The sequence below is a fragment of the Lagopus muta genome, chromosome 5 (assembly GCF_023343835.1).
Source record: "Lagopus muta isolate bLagMut1 chromosome 5, bLagMut1 primary, whole genome shotgun sequence".
Taxonomy (NCBI): domain Eukaryota; kingdom Metazoa; phylum Chordata; class Aves; order Galliformes; family Phasianidae; genus Lagopus; species Lagopus muta.
Window position 1 is genome coordinate 59,952,547 of NC_064437.1, and position 13,532 is coordinate 59,966,078.

The following is a 13,532-nucleotide window of genomic DNA, read 5'->3' on the forward strand; positions in this document are numbered from 1 at the left end:
AACAAGCTGATACATGAATAAAAACAAATTAGTAAAAAAATTCTGCAATCTATGCTTGAAAGAATAATCTGGAAAGCACCAATTGTACACTTTTTTTGTTTTCAAATTTTAAAGTTGGCTTGAAGTAAAAAGCACGTGTCTTGTGTCCATCACTCTTTGATATCCGAAATTATAAGCCACACATTTCACAGCGTAAAATTGGAAGACATAACATACAAACTGGTGTTTTGTTATTATTATGTCCTTTTATTTTGTTTCAAAAATAGTCTTTTGCTTGTATACAGAAGTCCAGAGAACCCTCTGCTAGACTGAGGACATTAGAGGAAGATTGGATTACATGACCAGTCACCACTAGGAATAAAAAGGCATCTGAAGACTCAAGGTCTGGCTAACTCCCATTGTACCTGTTTGTAACAGCGATCTGAAGCACTCTGCCTGGAGTTTGCTGGAGAATAGTTCTGAATGAGGGGCTGCATTCATCGGGTTTTGTCTAAAAAGCAAAAGGCAGGAACCCTCCCTCACGGTCTGCATTTTAGTTTCACACTGATGTGTCAAACACATGATGAACTTGCTTCATTCATGGCTGCCTTTTGTGATCCGAGAAAAAAAAAAAAAAGAGTTAACTGAACTGGATCAAATTAGCTTGGTGAAAACCAAGAATGTCTCTATTTAACGAAGTGTGGCGTTAATTTGGGATATCTTTCTTTAGGGACTGTTTCCTCATGTTAGACAAGATATAGAATAATACGGCCTGACTGCTCAACTGAGTGAGCTTCTGAAAGGTTAAAAAAGCAAAATCTTTCATTGCGCTGAATGACTTTCTGTGCAATAAGTTCTAGGACTCCCTTACACAGCAGCTGCTTAAAAGAAAAGTTCTGACTATGAAAAGTTACATTTGAAAATTAGAAATATAAATCACTAGCAATATGGATTAATCTTTTTTTCATCTAAAAACTCAGCAGCCACTTCTGTAACATTGTGGACACTGTAACTGCAATTACAAAAGAGCACATCTGCGTATTTCACATGAAGTAATCTGAATATCCTTGCAAAAAAAACCCCCAAAAAACTATTGAATGAAATATTCACCAATAAAAACCCCAACCCTACGAATACTCATATTTTAGAGAGATATGAAGAAATATACTGCTTCTCAGTGAGGCAGGAAGAAACAGGTGCTGGGACTGCATACAGCATGTTAAAGTCAGCCTGTCCAACCAACCAACGTGGGAGCTCTGCGGCCCCGCCGAGCCTCGCAGGGTTTCCTGCCAGCTCCTCCAGCTCGAGGTGAACGTGAGCCGTTGCAGACTCTCCCAGCTGCACCCATAACTCACTGTCCAAGAGCCCTGTAATACCTTGAAAGAGCATACTGTAAAATTATGAATGCATGCAGTTGGGGGAGTTGCAGATACTGTGTATTGAAATTAATGAGTAGGGTTTGCTGCTTTTGTTTTTTGTTTTTTAATTTAAATTTCACCACAATACATCCCTGATGTTATTGCTTGACTTGATCATTTGATTACTTACACAGATTACAGAAAACACACCTCCAGCACTACAGAACATGAACTGCACAAACGTGGTGCTCAGGGACATGATTTAGCGGAGAGCTGTTAGAGTTAGGGTAGTTTGGTTAGGCTGTGGATGGACTTGTGATAATCTTTAAGGTCTTTCCCAACCTGAGCAATTCTATGATTCTGTGATTCTTCCAGGAGCCCTTTTCTTGACTCCATAAGAGCATTCTGAATTTATCAATCTAAGCAACCATATAAAATCATGTCATTTTTTAACTGTGTTACAATCCCAGCACATAGCCTAGTTATAGGCCTGTCTCTGTTTTTTCCCCAGGGCTCGATAAATTGGCAAGAAACTTTTGCTATGGAAGCATAAAAATATGTTCACAGCTTGAGAAAAAAAATTCTTTTTGTTTTTAGAGAGCAGTTCACTGTAAAAGTGACTGTAAAAATCTGGCATCGCGGGATTTTATAATTACTGTTTCTCAATTATGCCCGAACTAAACTCGCTCCGTGTACAATTGAAAAGATGTTTCTTTTCTAACAAATAGACATTCTGCCAACTGCCCCTGAGAACTGAAGTCCAACTGGGTTTCTCTGGCTCATGCATCCTCATTAACACTGTGTAACTCCCAGGTGTTACATCCGACCCCAGTGCCTGCTCACTGACTGTATCAGCCAACCTACACAAAATGGCTTGTCCTCTCCTTTTCCTGCTCACTGAGAAGAGTTTGTCCACCTTCCTACTACCATTTCCTTAATCAACTCAAGGAATCCAGTGACCTTCCATCTGTCTAATCCAAACAGGTTGGGAAACCTTTCTCTCTCCCTACTGTTGCCCATTACCACTCTCGTGTGCCTCTCGGTCATGTCCCAGGTCCCAAAAGCTCTGTGGATCTTCTCTTTCAGCTAATAAACTTTCATTCACTCTGAGAACCTTTAAGAAATTCAGGAACTAATACCAGGAGGTAAACCACATCAGCAAGCCCGAGGTTGGAAAAACAAACTGCACTGAGATCATAAGGTGGTTGACCAAGTGAGCCACTCAGCATTTGCATACCCTCTAAGCAACCAGAGGTGGAACAGACTTACCTGGTCTAGCACAGAAGTTAGTCATGCCCCCATTTCACTCATCTGGGAATCCAATTATTTTCCTTAAGAGTTCCTTCATATCAGATGTTTTCACCAAACTAAATCCTATCCATTCTTTTTTAATTACAATTGTTTCTTTACATTTTCCACTGAACAGTAAAAGCTCGTTAGAATTTCTGGGGTTTACTAGCTTGGATTTCAACTTTAGTACGTGAGATGAGAATGCTTCCCTGCTACCATGTTGCTGGGGGAATAAAAGCAATGAGAAATACATCTAGTATAAAATTATATTGGGGACAGACATATTATAACTGATTGTGTACAGCGTTTTGGATGACGACTTCATTATTATAACAACTATATTGTTTTCTACTTTCTTGTCTTTTCCTTAGTTAAATGCATTTCATTAGAACAATAAGAAGCTCTCACACTTCTTTCCTAACACTGACTTTATGAGGCAGTTACATTCCTAGCTGATTATCTGCAGTTTGTGTAGAAACGTCAGTGTAGTGGAAACACACCAGAAATGGTGTGCAGGGAAGCAGCTCAGGTGCCAAGGTGAAGCACTACAGCACTGAGCACTGGGCTGGTGAATCACCATCTGAGTTACCTTTTTTAAGATTAAATGTAGCTCAAGTATCACAAGCACCAGTTTACAACTGGAGTTTGTAATTTTGTCTCCTGAAGCTGAATGGTAGTTAAAAATTCAAACATTGGATCCTATGGCTGCTTAAATATTTAGCTTCTAAATGCCTAGAAATTAAAACCATGCTTTAAAAAAATCTTTCCTATAACTGATTTAAACATTTTTAGTGCCTGAACCATTTACTCTGACAACATAATGAATGGGAGTCAGATTCCACTATGCTGCATGGAAGTCATATTTTCCTAAGGAGCAAAAGCTTTTTACTTATCTTTCATTCCTCACAGTAGTGATACGATCACTGTATTGTATGGTATTACAAATTAAAGCTAAGAAATTTACATTAACATTTAATATTCAAAATACTGAAATTTCCTTTGTTAACTTGACATATTGAGAAAATATCCAGTGTACTAACTTGCTCTTTAATAGAAGCAATACCTGTACAGGTAATGAGCAAAGCTGTACCATGATCATTTTCCATTAGAGTCCAAGAATTCTTTCTCTTCCTAATTCTTGGTCTTTGCACTTACGATTCTTATTATATTGCTTGTGATTTTTTCTTTGGATTATCACAACACACACCAGAAACTTGAAATATTAGGATGCAGTTTAAGTTATTAGCAATCTAATAGAAAAACAAAAGAAATGAATAAAATTGCATACAGTTAATGAAATTCAGAAACTTATTTTTCTGTGGAATATTATTAGCCTGCTGTGTCTGGCAATGCAGACATCACTTTATACTCTGAGAAGGAATGACTGTCATGTCTGGCAGCTGAGCAAGCATGGAGCAAGCACATTACCATTTATTTCCCAATCAGATTCTGGGGAACATCACTTAAGACACTTCACTACATAAATTGTCCTGCTGTCAAGATGTGTTCCAAGGCCTTCTGGAGTTTGTGTAACCCCATGAGGACACAAAAAGAATATCATTTTGTGTTGCTATCACTCCGTTTTCTTAATATTACTATGACGTCCCACGCCAAGAGTTAACTGCACTAAAAACCCCAAACTTTTTAAGATACACTTTTACTGCAAGCCATTTGTTCCCAATCTATACACGTTCTTTACACACATGCCTGTCCATGAGCAGACTGCTGCTCTCTGGAGCCCTCCTGATCGCAGCAGGCTCTGTGAAGATGAGGAAGTCCCAGAAGTCCTGGACAATATGCACTTCCAGGAAGCAGCCTTCTCTCCTGTGCTTCAGGTATATCTCAAATTTAGAGCAGTAAAACACTGCAGCACAAATATATAGAAGCACAGCAGCTATCAGATATAAAACTTGAATGATTTACAAAAATAATATTTAAAAAAAGCCACATAAAGTTGTTAGGAAGATTTATACTAACTTTACGATGGCTAGCAATGGTAAAGAATCTCTGACAAGACCAACATCACACACAAAGCCAGTGCTTTCCGTAACAGGAATAATTAAACCCATTAACATGCTTATCAATAAATAATCTAATTTTTTATATACTGGCTTTAATCTGTTCTATCATATTAAGCAGCAAGGCATTAAAAGTCAGTATTCTTCACACTCAAATGCATTATCACTCTGCCTTCTTGTGCACGAGAACAAAAGCGGACGATGAATGAGAGCTGAAGAAAGCAGAAGTGAAGCAAACCTGAAATGTTGAACATTCCTCACTGTATGCACTTAAGAAACTGTTTCTAAAACTAACAGCAACACAAGATGATAGTACTTAAACAACTCAGCCTTAGCACTTTGAAACTGCATTGTTTTGCAATTGAAATGACATGTTTTGAAAGAGTTTTTCTGTGTTTTTTTCTGATGCACTAAATCAATTAAAGATGATACAAGAGCACAACTAACACGATGCAGTCATTCACAAATCTGTGAGGAAACTGAGAAGCAGATATAAAAAGGTATGTTGGATCCCTAGTCTGTGCATACATGTAAATAAGTTCATTTTAAAAACTCATGAATTGAGACCCACAGCAGGCTGGGAGCTGATTCTAAGGTTATTAGAGACAGACCAGGGACCTGGAGGTGTGCAGGGCTGCATTTGTGCTCTATCAGATGGCCAGCCCTCTGCTTCCAAATATTTAACTATCTTTAAATAATGGAACTTGTAGTTGCACACTGCTGGACGCATTACTCATGTGAGTTCACTCATTATGAGGCATCTAGATCCAAAAGTGACCTACACAGTGTGCTCAACTGAACGCTCATGTTCAACAATGTTCATAAACAAAAACAGTTTCATACAAAAGTTAGCATTGTAAAGCATTTGAATATTTCTGCTTTTATTAGGCAGCTGTGCTATGCCTAAAAATCTGATGAATTATTTATCCTCGGGAGACCACTAACAATCCTCCACGCTAAAGGCTGTGCCAGCACCTCTACAAGAAGACTCTACATACAGAGATGTGTGAGCCAACCAAAAAGAACAATGACCCTGAAGTACAACTTTGCATTGAAAATTAAGAAAATGATTTTGAATGCTTAAAGAAATAGCACTAATTCTTTGTTCTTAAAAAGAACAACAACAACAAAAAAAATCAGTTTTATATTGCTTCTGGATTTATTAATAAAGAAATTGGATATAACTATTCACTATTGTTTTTAAAGCAAATAGAAACAGCAGCACACTGCCCACTGGGACAGATGATATGCCTCAAAGTCACTCAAGAAAGATTTTATGCCTGATGTGCACCAACAGAAAATTAAAGGCTAAAAATGCTTTGTCATTCAGCAGGAAGAACTTCTAAAACAGCATTCCTAAAACAGACTTAGAATATAATAAGAAGTGATTGATGGTGAAGTCAGCAGTAAAGTAACACTAAGTACTAATATTACTAATTGTAGAAATATTGAGTATTTCTATGATCTCTCTCCAGGAATCGACTGCTCCAACCCATCCTCACAATGTAACTAACAACATGATCATTTGCCACAGCTTCAGAAAAGACTTCTTTATTTTCTCACCACACGGAGTAGTGATCTTCCTAAATCAGATGCTAACAGTCTTAGCAGCACAGTAAGGATCTTTGCATGACTTCTCTTTGTTCTGTAGATTTCTGTCTCCTCTCACATACCAGTATTATATTTGCTTTAATGATTTAATAAATACTAATAGTCTACAGAATAATTAATGAACTGCCGTGCTCTATCAAAATTTTATCTAGTAATGGTCACATATGACTAGAAACACAGGAAGTCAAATTCCAGTGGTGAAATGAAAAAAATCCTTTCATTTCAAGATAAAACAAAATTCTGAAAAGAGCATATCTCACCTGATGTCATTTTTTGACTAAGAGAGAAATATATGCCAAAACGTCTGAACAGACTTCATTGCTCTAGCAAGGAGAGCAATGAACTTGCTAGAGATCAACTACATGCGAATAATTCCTAAATGTTAACATCAGCTTTTCCTTAGGCTCCATCCAGCCAATACTTGATGTTTATACGAGCATCATTCACATTGGCTACAGTGAATCCAGTACGATATGCCTGTTTTCCCTCCAGTATTCCATCTCCCATACTTCTTAGTAAGAACATAACACATTTATTGCTTGAACTTGAGAAAAAGTGAAACCAGCATTCAGTAGACAGCACAAGCTTTATTTTACTTCCTTTATATGATGGAAGTGCTATTTTGTAAGTTATTTTTATTTAATGCATCTCTCTCCACATGTATACATATATCGATATATATACACACACTCATGTTCTACACATAGAAAACAAGCCATACAGACACACACACATGCACACATATGTAAGATACACATACACACACTACATACAATGTTTTGTAGAGAGCTTGCACCTATCAATCCAGATTCCCAGATCTGGAATTTGATCAGACTAGTAACAACCTGTCAGCTTTAAATATTGGACTATTTGTTTCCCTGTGTCCATTGCCTAAGATCTTGTTAATTACCTAAACTCCCTTTCTGTAGGTCTTGTTAATTACCCGTCTCCTGTCTCAGTGGACCTTGTTAATAACTTGTCCAATCTCTCTAAAAAGGTCCTAATAACACATTAAAATTAAAGATGCTTTTCTCTTAGCACTTGTCAAGTGGTGTAAATTGAGAAATTTTCACATTGGTTTATTAGCCTACCGTAGTGTATTTTCCTAAACATAAACAATTTCTGAGAAATGATGCATAAGGTTTGGTCACTGCAAATAAAAAGATCTTTGTTTGCAAGGATTACTGTCAATTTCTGTAACTGTGTTCAATACAAAATCCACGTGGCTACTGATTGCAATTTAACCACTTGAAATCCAAGACAACAAAACTAATTGTTAGTGAATGTGTTTAAAGATAAACTCTGCTGAGCAGCTCCCCCAGCCTGCAGTCAGTGATGTTATGAGCTGCAGCTCTGCACATAATTGTTGTTTGGTCAAGATTATCCAACCAAATCAGTTCAGATGGACTTGAGGGAAGACCCAAAGCCCAACAAACTTGCTGAAAAGCTGCTTTACAATGTTATTCACTCTATAGAGATATCAGGATCTAGACATGCATGGCCATGCAGCTAGCAACAGAAGAAAACTATATATTTTTCTTCTCATCTTGGAAAGAACTGGGTTTTCTTACCCATGCATTAAAACACAACCTCATCCTTTTACCTGTTTACAACTATTTGACACTCTGCTTTATCCTGCATTTGAGCACTGGAAGAATAATCTCCCACCAGAAAGCTGGGAGCTTTGAATCCCACCAAATCTGATTACAGTGATTAGACAAGCTGCTGCCCACTAAACGTCTCATCTGTCCTTCTGCCACAGCCATTTTGCAGAAAGGAATGCATGTCTACATCTCTGCTGTCTTAACACTGTCCAGATTCATAACTTCTGCAACTGATAAAAGTGGTCTCTGCCTTGATGGCAAATCTAGAACAACAGTAATACAGCAACAAAAACATTTACACAAAAATGCATAACCATGAATTCTACTGGTAGTCTTTTGTACATCCACTGATTCCTAACCTAAAATTTGTCACCTTGCTCTAAAGAGCTTATTAGCCAGGCAAAGTCAAACATCACATGTCCTAAAGCAGTTAATCAAACTGACATTGATAAAAATAATAATTAAAAAAGAAAACAAATCTAGATATGATATAAGTAGCAGTAGGAGCCTCTAATGATGATGCTGACTATAAACACGCTGATTAAAAAAGATGACTGCTGAAATGTTTAGTATTACAAAGACAGGTAAGGTCAGTACATAGATTATATAGATTCCAGCTATGCAGGGAGGCAAGAATGCAAAGAAAGGACAAAAGGATCTGAGAGAGAAGAATCATTGAAACTAAATGAGAACAAAAGAGAAAGAAAGGAGGTACAGAGGTGTCTCCAAACTGAGTCCTCCTTCAATTTAAGGTAAACGTATAGTGACGGTTCATAATGACTGGATTACCCTCATGAAATTGGATAAACCCTGTGAGATGTTGTTAACTAGGTGACAGAGGAAAAAAAAAACCAAAACCAAATGAGTCTCCTGTGGCTGATCTGAGGTGTAAATATATATTAAGGCTTTTAATTAATCTATTTATACATATTACCGGCCTGGACTGGTTGGTTTAGTGGTTTGGGATGAGGAGTGTTGGGAGTGCGTGGAATTTTCTTGTTTTCTTCCTCCAGTTTGTACTACTAGCCCCATCCAGGTCCCATGGCCGAACCATACATCTTCCTGCTCAGTTTCGTCAGACAGGAATCCATGACTGTTCCATTATTCAAAGCAAGGCATAGCTACACAGGGGTAAATGGGAGATGAACTGCAAAGCAAACTCATCATCCACCCAGAACACTGATTTTGGACACACCTTACTAAGACGTGCCGCCTGTTTTACTTGCAAGATGGTATCCATCAAAAAGCTTAACAGCATGCTGAGTAAATAAACAGCAACACAAAATCCAAATTCCCCATGTGTGCTTCCTGCATGCTGAATTTGTTACTCAACCTCATTTATGTTGTGCTCACAGATTTATACAACTCTTTCCTCATAGTATTACTAATTCTAAAAATTAAAAATGGATTCTATTCAACGAATCCTCTGCAGATAAAAGGTAAACTTAAACTGTAAACTTATTAAATATGCACATTTTGAATTAGTTTCTACTTCAAAAGAAAATAATTGTTCAAGATACATATGAAAGAAAGTGAACTTTTTTTTTAAAAGATACTCATAGACCATAGTAGTGGAGGGTAGAAAAGCTTACAACATAAATTATTGCATGATACATACTATTCCAGAGTAGCTGACTTATAAAAATGGTCACAATGTTTTCTACTTTTGGCATTTTTGGAAATAACAAAAACTTCTGACAAGACAAGTAGCTATGTTTACATAAAAGTCAAGAACTAGTAAAAGAGACTCACACAAAAAGAGGGAACGAAGACCAGAGCCCTTCTGAATGGGCACTGTGATGAGCTTTTTAATTACAAAAGAAAGAAAAAACAAGTCCATCGTGATTATTGTTTAAGATTTATATTTATCAAGATCTGTTGCATTCAAGAACTTCAAAAGATTTCGCTACTGATATCTAGCATCTGCCCGAACACATTTTTTCATTTTAAAAAATATTAAATGCTATGTAATTTTAATTGTTATTTAAATTAGTTCTGCTTAAAGGAGATTATTTAAATGAAAGTTTAACTTCTGACAAACCAAGCTACATCCTAACCTCGCTTTAATCTAGAGAAATCCTTTATTAAACAAATAATATTCTAAGACTCTGGCTGTAAATACGTTATTTAAGACAGTAGAACTGGCTTGACTTGTAGGAGGCACTAAGAAGATGAGTCACTGAAGTCTGTATGAGCCTGTAGACAGCTAATCTTTTTTACAGTTGGCCCATTTCAGTTCATCTAATTCACAACAATTAGTTTTGTTGAGAAAATAATTTGAAGTTTAAAACAGAAGTGCATATATTCTAACTATGAATTAAAAGTTGGGATACAACACGATTGATCTGTTAATTAATTTCTGACATTAACGTACAAAAAATTTAGGAATGTAAATGAATAAAAATAATTATCTGATTAATCATGAACACTGGCTGTAGAATATGTAGTGTGTGCATATATATCTGTATATATAGTCTATCTAGTAAACAAAAACCAAAAGTGAAGTGAATTTTTTTTTAATTTAAGGAAAACAAGTAAACTGTTGATAAGCAAACAAAGATTAAAATAGATTATTTAAATCAAAGTTTCTTATCAACCCCTATAACTCAAGTCATTTTGTTTAGCATATAAACTGCTGCCTGGTGTAAGGTCTTGAATACACATGAACTCAGGAAAGCTACAGTGAGCCAAACGATCCCAGGCATGATAAAGGCCCAGGCAGATGCTCTCATTTAGAAACAGAATGGTCTCCAGTTCTTGTGGTTTAACACACAGAATCTAAACCCATTTTTTCCAAAGTATTTGCGTTCATTACTCAAATCCTTTATTTATTCTGTTCCATCTTACCCTTACAATTAAAACTTTTCCCTTTAAAACCTTGGTTCAGACTGAGGGTAGTGCAATAGCTAGCAATGAGCAAGGTTTTCTGCATATGCAAAATTAAGAAGAGTCACAGTACTAATACATTTACTAATATAAATGCAACTTCCAAATAAAATACAGAATGAAAAAGTTAAATTACATTAAAGGTTCATAAATGTTACTCAGTAATGGATTAACAATGATAAAAATAACTACGAAGCACAAAGACTGTGTCCCTCAACACTTCACATTTTCATTTATATAACATGTTCAAGATAGCAGATCAAAATACAGCCAAAACCTACCTTGAAGATGGCAACATGCTTGTAGGCTTGAAGTTTGTCATGAACGGATTAGTCGACTCGTAATCAAAACTCTCCTGATGAGTTTCACCAAATGCACTCGGTGATTTCAAGTCAGTGGAGCTCTCTGATCCCCCATTGCTAAGTTTATCCGACCTCCTGCTATCTTTTTTGCCAGTCACTCTTTCAAAAAGACTAACCTTCTCTTTTTTCTCTTTTCTAATTTCTTTTTTGATTTCAACAGGTTTGGAAAACAGATTGATGTTTTGATCCCACGTTGCTGGGCTTTCTTCAAATGGATTCTTCTGTCTTGGCAGTGTAGCGAATTTTTGGGGTAATGAAGCACTCACGTTGGTAAATGGGTCATTTTGTGCTTCTGGTGCAGTTTCATCAGCTGTGCTGTCCAGTTGGTTCATTTTAGAAGTATCAACACTTAATGTCCTCCTATGCGGAGATTTTAGACTTCCTGCAAACAATCTGGCATTAGTACATTATCGATGAGATACTACAGCATAGCTTATAATGCACAGATAAACCATTTTAGCTTCAGTATAGAGGGTTTGAAACTGAGTTTCAGTCTGAAACACCCTTGAATAACAAATCTATTTCTAAAATATCAACAGTTCTGGCATTGTCTTTGTGGTATTGAAATGTTTAAGGAAGAAACTACAGCATTTTTTTATTTTCTGTATGAGAACTAGGTTCTATAAGGAATACAGTTGTAGCCAGAAAGTGACAGTAATCTATCGTGTAATAACTTTGAGTGATGCAAAGCACTTTCACTTACTTGTATAAATGAGATTTACAACTTTGATGAGTTTTTAACTTTTTAAAATGACTTATTCTTCACACTATATTACTTTGCCTAGAGTTCTCTCTTGAATGCAACGTTTCATTAAAAGATACTCTCAAAATGAGGACACGAGAAAAATTAAAAATTATAATACATTATGACCAATGTAAGTTATTCCTTATACTCTTAAAGGCATTTATAAGTTACTTCCAACTAATGGAAGAGAAAAAATAGGCCAGCAATAATTCATTATTTTTTGGCCTCATAACTGCTTCATAAACTAAAGAAACAGACTTTCGCCTGCTCTAGAAGCTGGGAATTATAACTGTAATGGTCGTGATCGAGTAGCATGAGTTTTACTTACCTCCTTCATCAACTGAACCAAAAGATTCCAGCTGACGCTTGAAAAGATGAGAGTAGCCAACTGTGCTGGATTTTAATTTTTCTGAGGAGACATGGGATCCTGTTAAATCTGACATCGAATGAGCTGAAGATAGCCTCTGAGGTCCCAAAAGGAAAGGCTTTTTTGGTTTTGATTTCATTTGTACTTCACCACTACATAGCTCTACGTTTGCATCAGGTATGTGAGTACTTGGAATGATTGCAGACGATGTATCTGAAAATGTCCCATCATTTTTTCGACCCTTCATTTTGTCTTTTAGTTTAGCAAAAGGGGATTTGGTTTTGTCCTTCATTGACAAATCAAACATACTTGCTGTCATGTTATTCCTCATAAACTGAATATTGACTTTTATTTCTCCTCTGTCTTTGGTTCTTTTCCCTTGTCTGGACTCTAGTTGAAACCACCTTAAATGAGAAAAAGAGCAAGTTAAGTTGTGTTCTCTGGAAGCTAGCAATTAAAATCTAGTTAGTTGATTAACGTCTGGCTATATAATTAAAAATACGAAAGTCAAATTCCCATACTGAAAAACTTCTTGGTCCATACTTGGTTTTGGAAGAGGATACATGCAATAACTAGGAAGCAGGAAGCTCTCTGCTCTGTTCACTTCAAGAATCCAAGTCAACTCAGCGGAAACTTACTAAACTCCACTGAAGCTAACGGGATCACATCTGCTTACAAAGAAGAATTTGTATCTAATATTTATTACAGAAACAAATAAGGAAATATTCAAGACCTTGGAATGATTCACACCTTACAATCATTTTGGTTTTGCAGCTGTCACAAACATAAGTGGCGGAACAGCATCAGTGTATCCAACACTGCCCTTCATTGTGGGTAACTGGTAGGATTAACTTCAGCAGCGTCTTCAGAGGCTTTGGAAACATGATCCAAACCTCCAATTGAAGAGCTCACTTGTTTCAAAAAATATATGTGTTTCTTCAGTTTCAACAAACACCTTATCATTAATCAGACACCTGACTACTTGTCCATCTCGCTCCTCTGTCTATTGGATGCACCAGCAGAATTAAGATTCAGTCCCTCCTCCACAGCCTTACCTAAGCGAATGACTGACCTTCTCCCCACTCATCATGAGTGGTTTCTTCCTATTTCAAAAGGGGCACGAGGGCACATTTCCAATTTTCCAGTTCCACAGAAGTGCTCTAAACACGTCTGCATATGTTCTCATTGCTGTTCTTTCTCTCCTTTTGGAGGACATGAGAGATTTTCTTATACTTCTTCTCACACGTGAAAAATATTAAATGATTTCTTTGGTTGGCATCATTAAGGAAAAGAAATAACACTACCTCTCAAC

At 36.6% G+C, this 13,532-nt stretch overlaps 2 protein-coding genes across 2 annotated transcripts in view; one reads left to right on the top strand and one right to left on the bottom strand.

Moving 5' to 3' along the window:
* The window catches only part of INPP5F (inositol polyphosphate-5-phosphatase F), a 949,391-nt gene that overhangs the window by 80,748 nt on the left and 855,111 nt on the right, over positions 1–13,532 (top strand). The window lies entirely within an intron of this gene.
* RAB11FIP2 (RAB11 family interacting protein 2) overlaps positions 1–13,532 on the bottom strand; it is a 32,844-nt gene that overhangs the window by 9,376 nt on the left and 9,936 nt on the right. Inside the window, exons 2-3 of the mRNA XM_048944073.1 lie at positions 12,182–12,624; positions 11,028–11,490 (exon numbers count right to left, since the gene is read on the bottom strand). Of these exons, the coding sequence (XP_048800030.1) occupies positions 11,028–11,490; positions 12,182–12,624 (906 nt within the window). The remainder of the gene's footprint in view (positions 1–11,027; positions 11,491–12,181; positions 12,625–13,532) is intronic.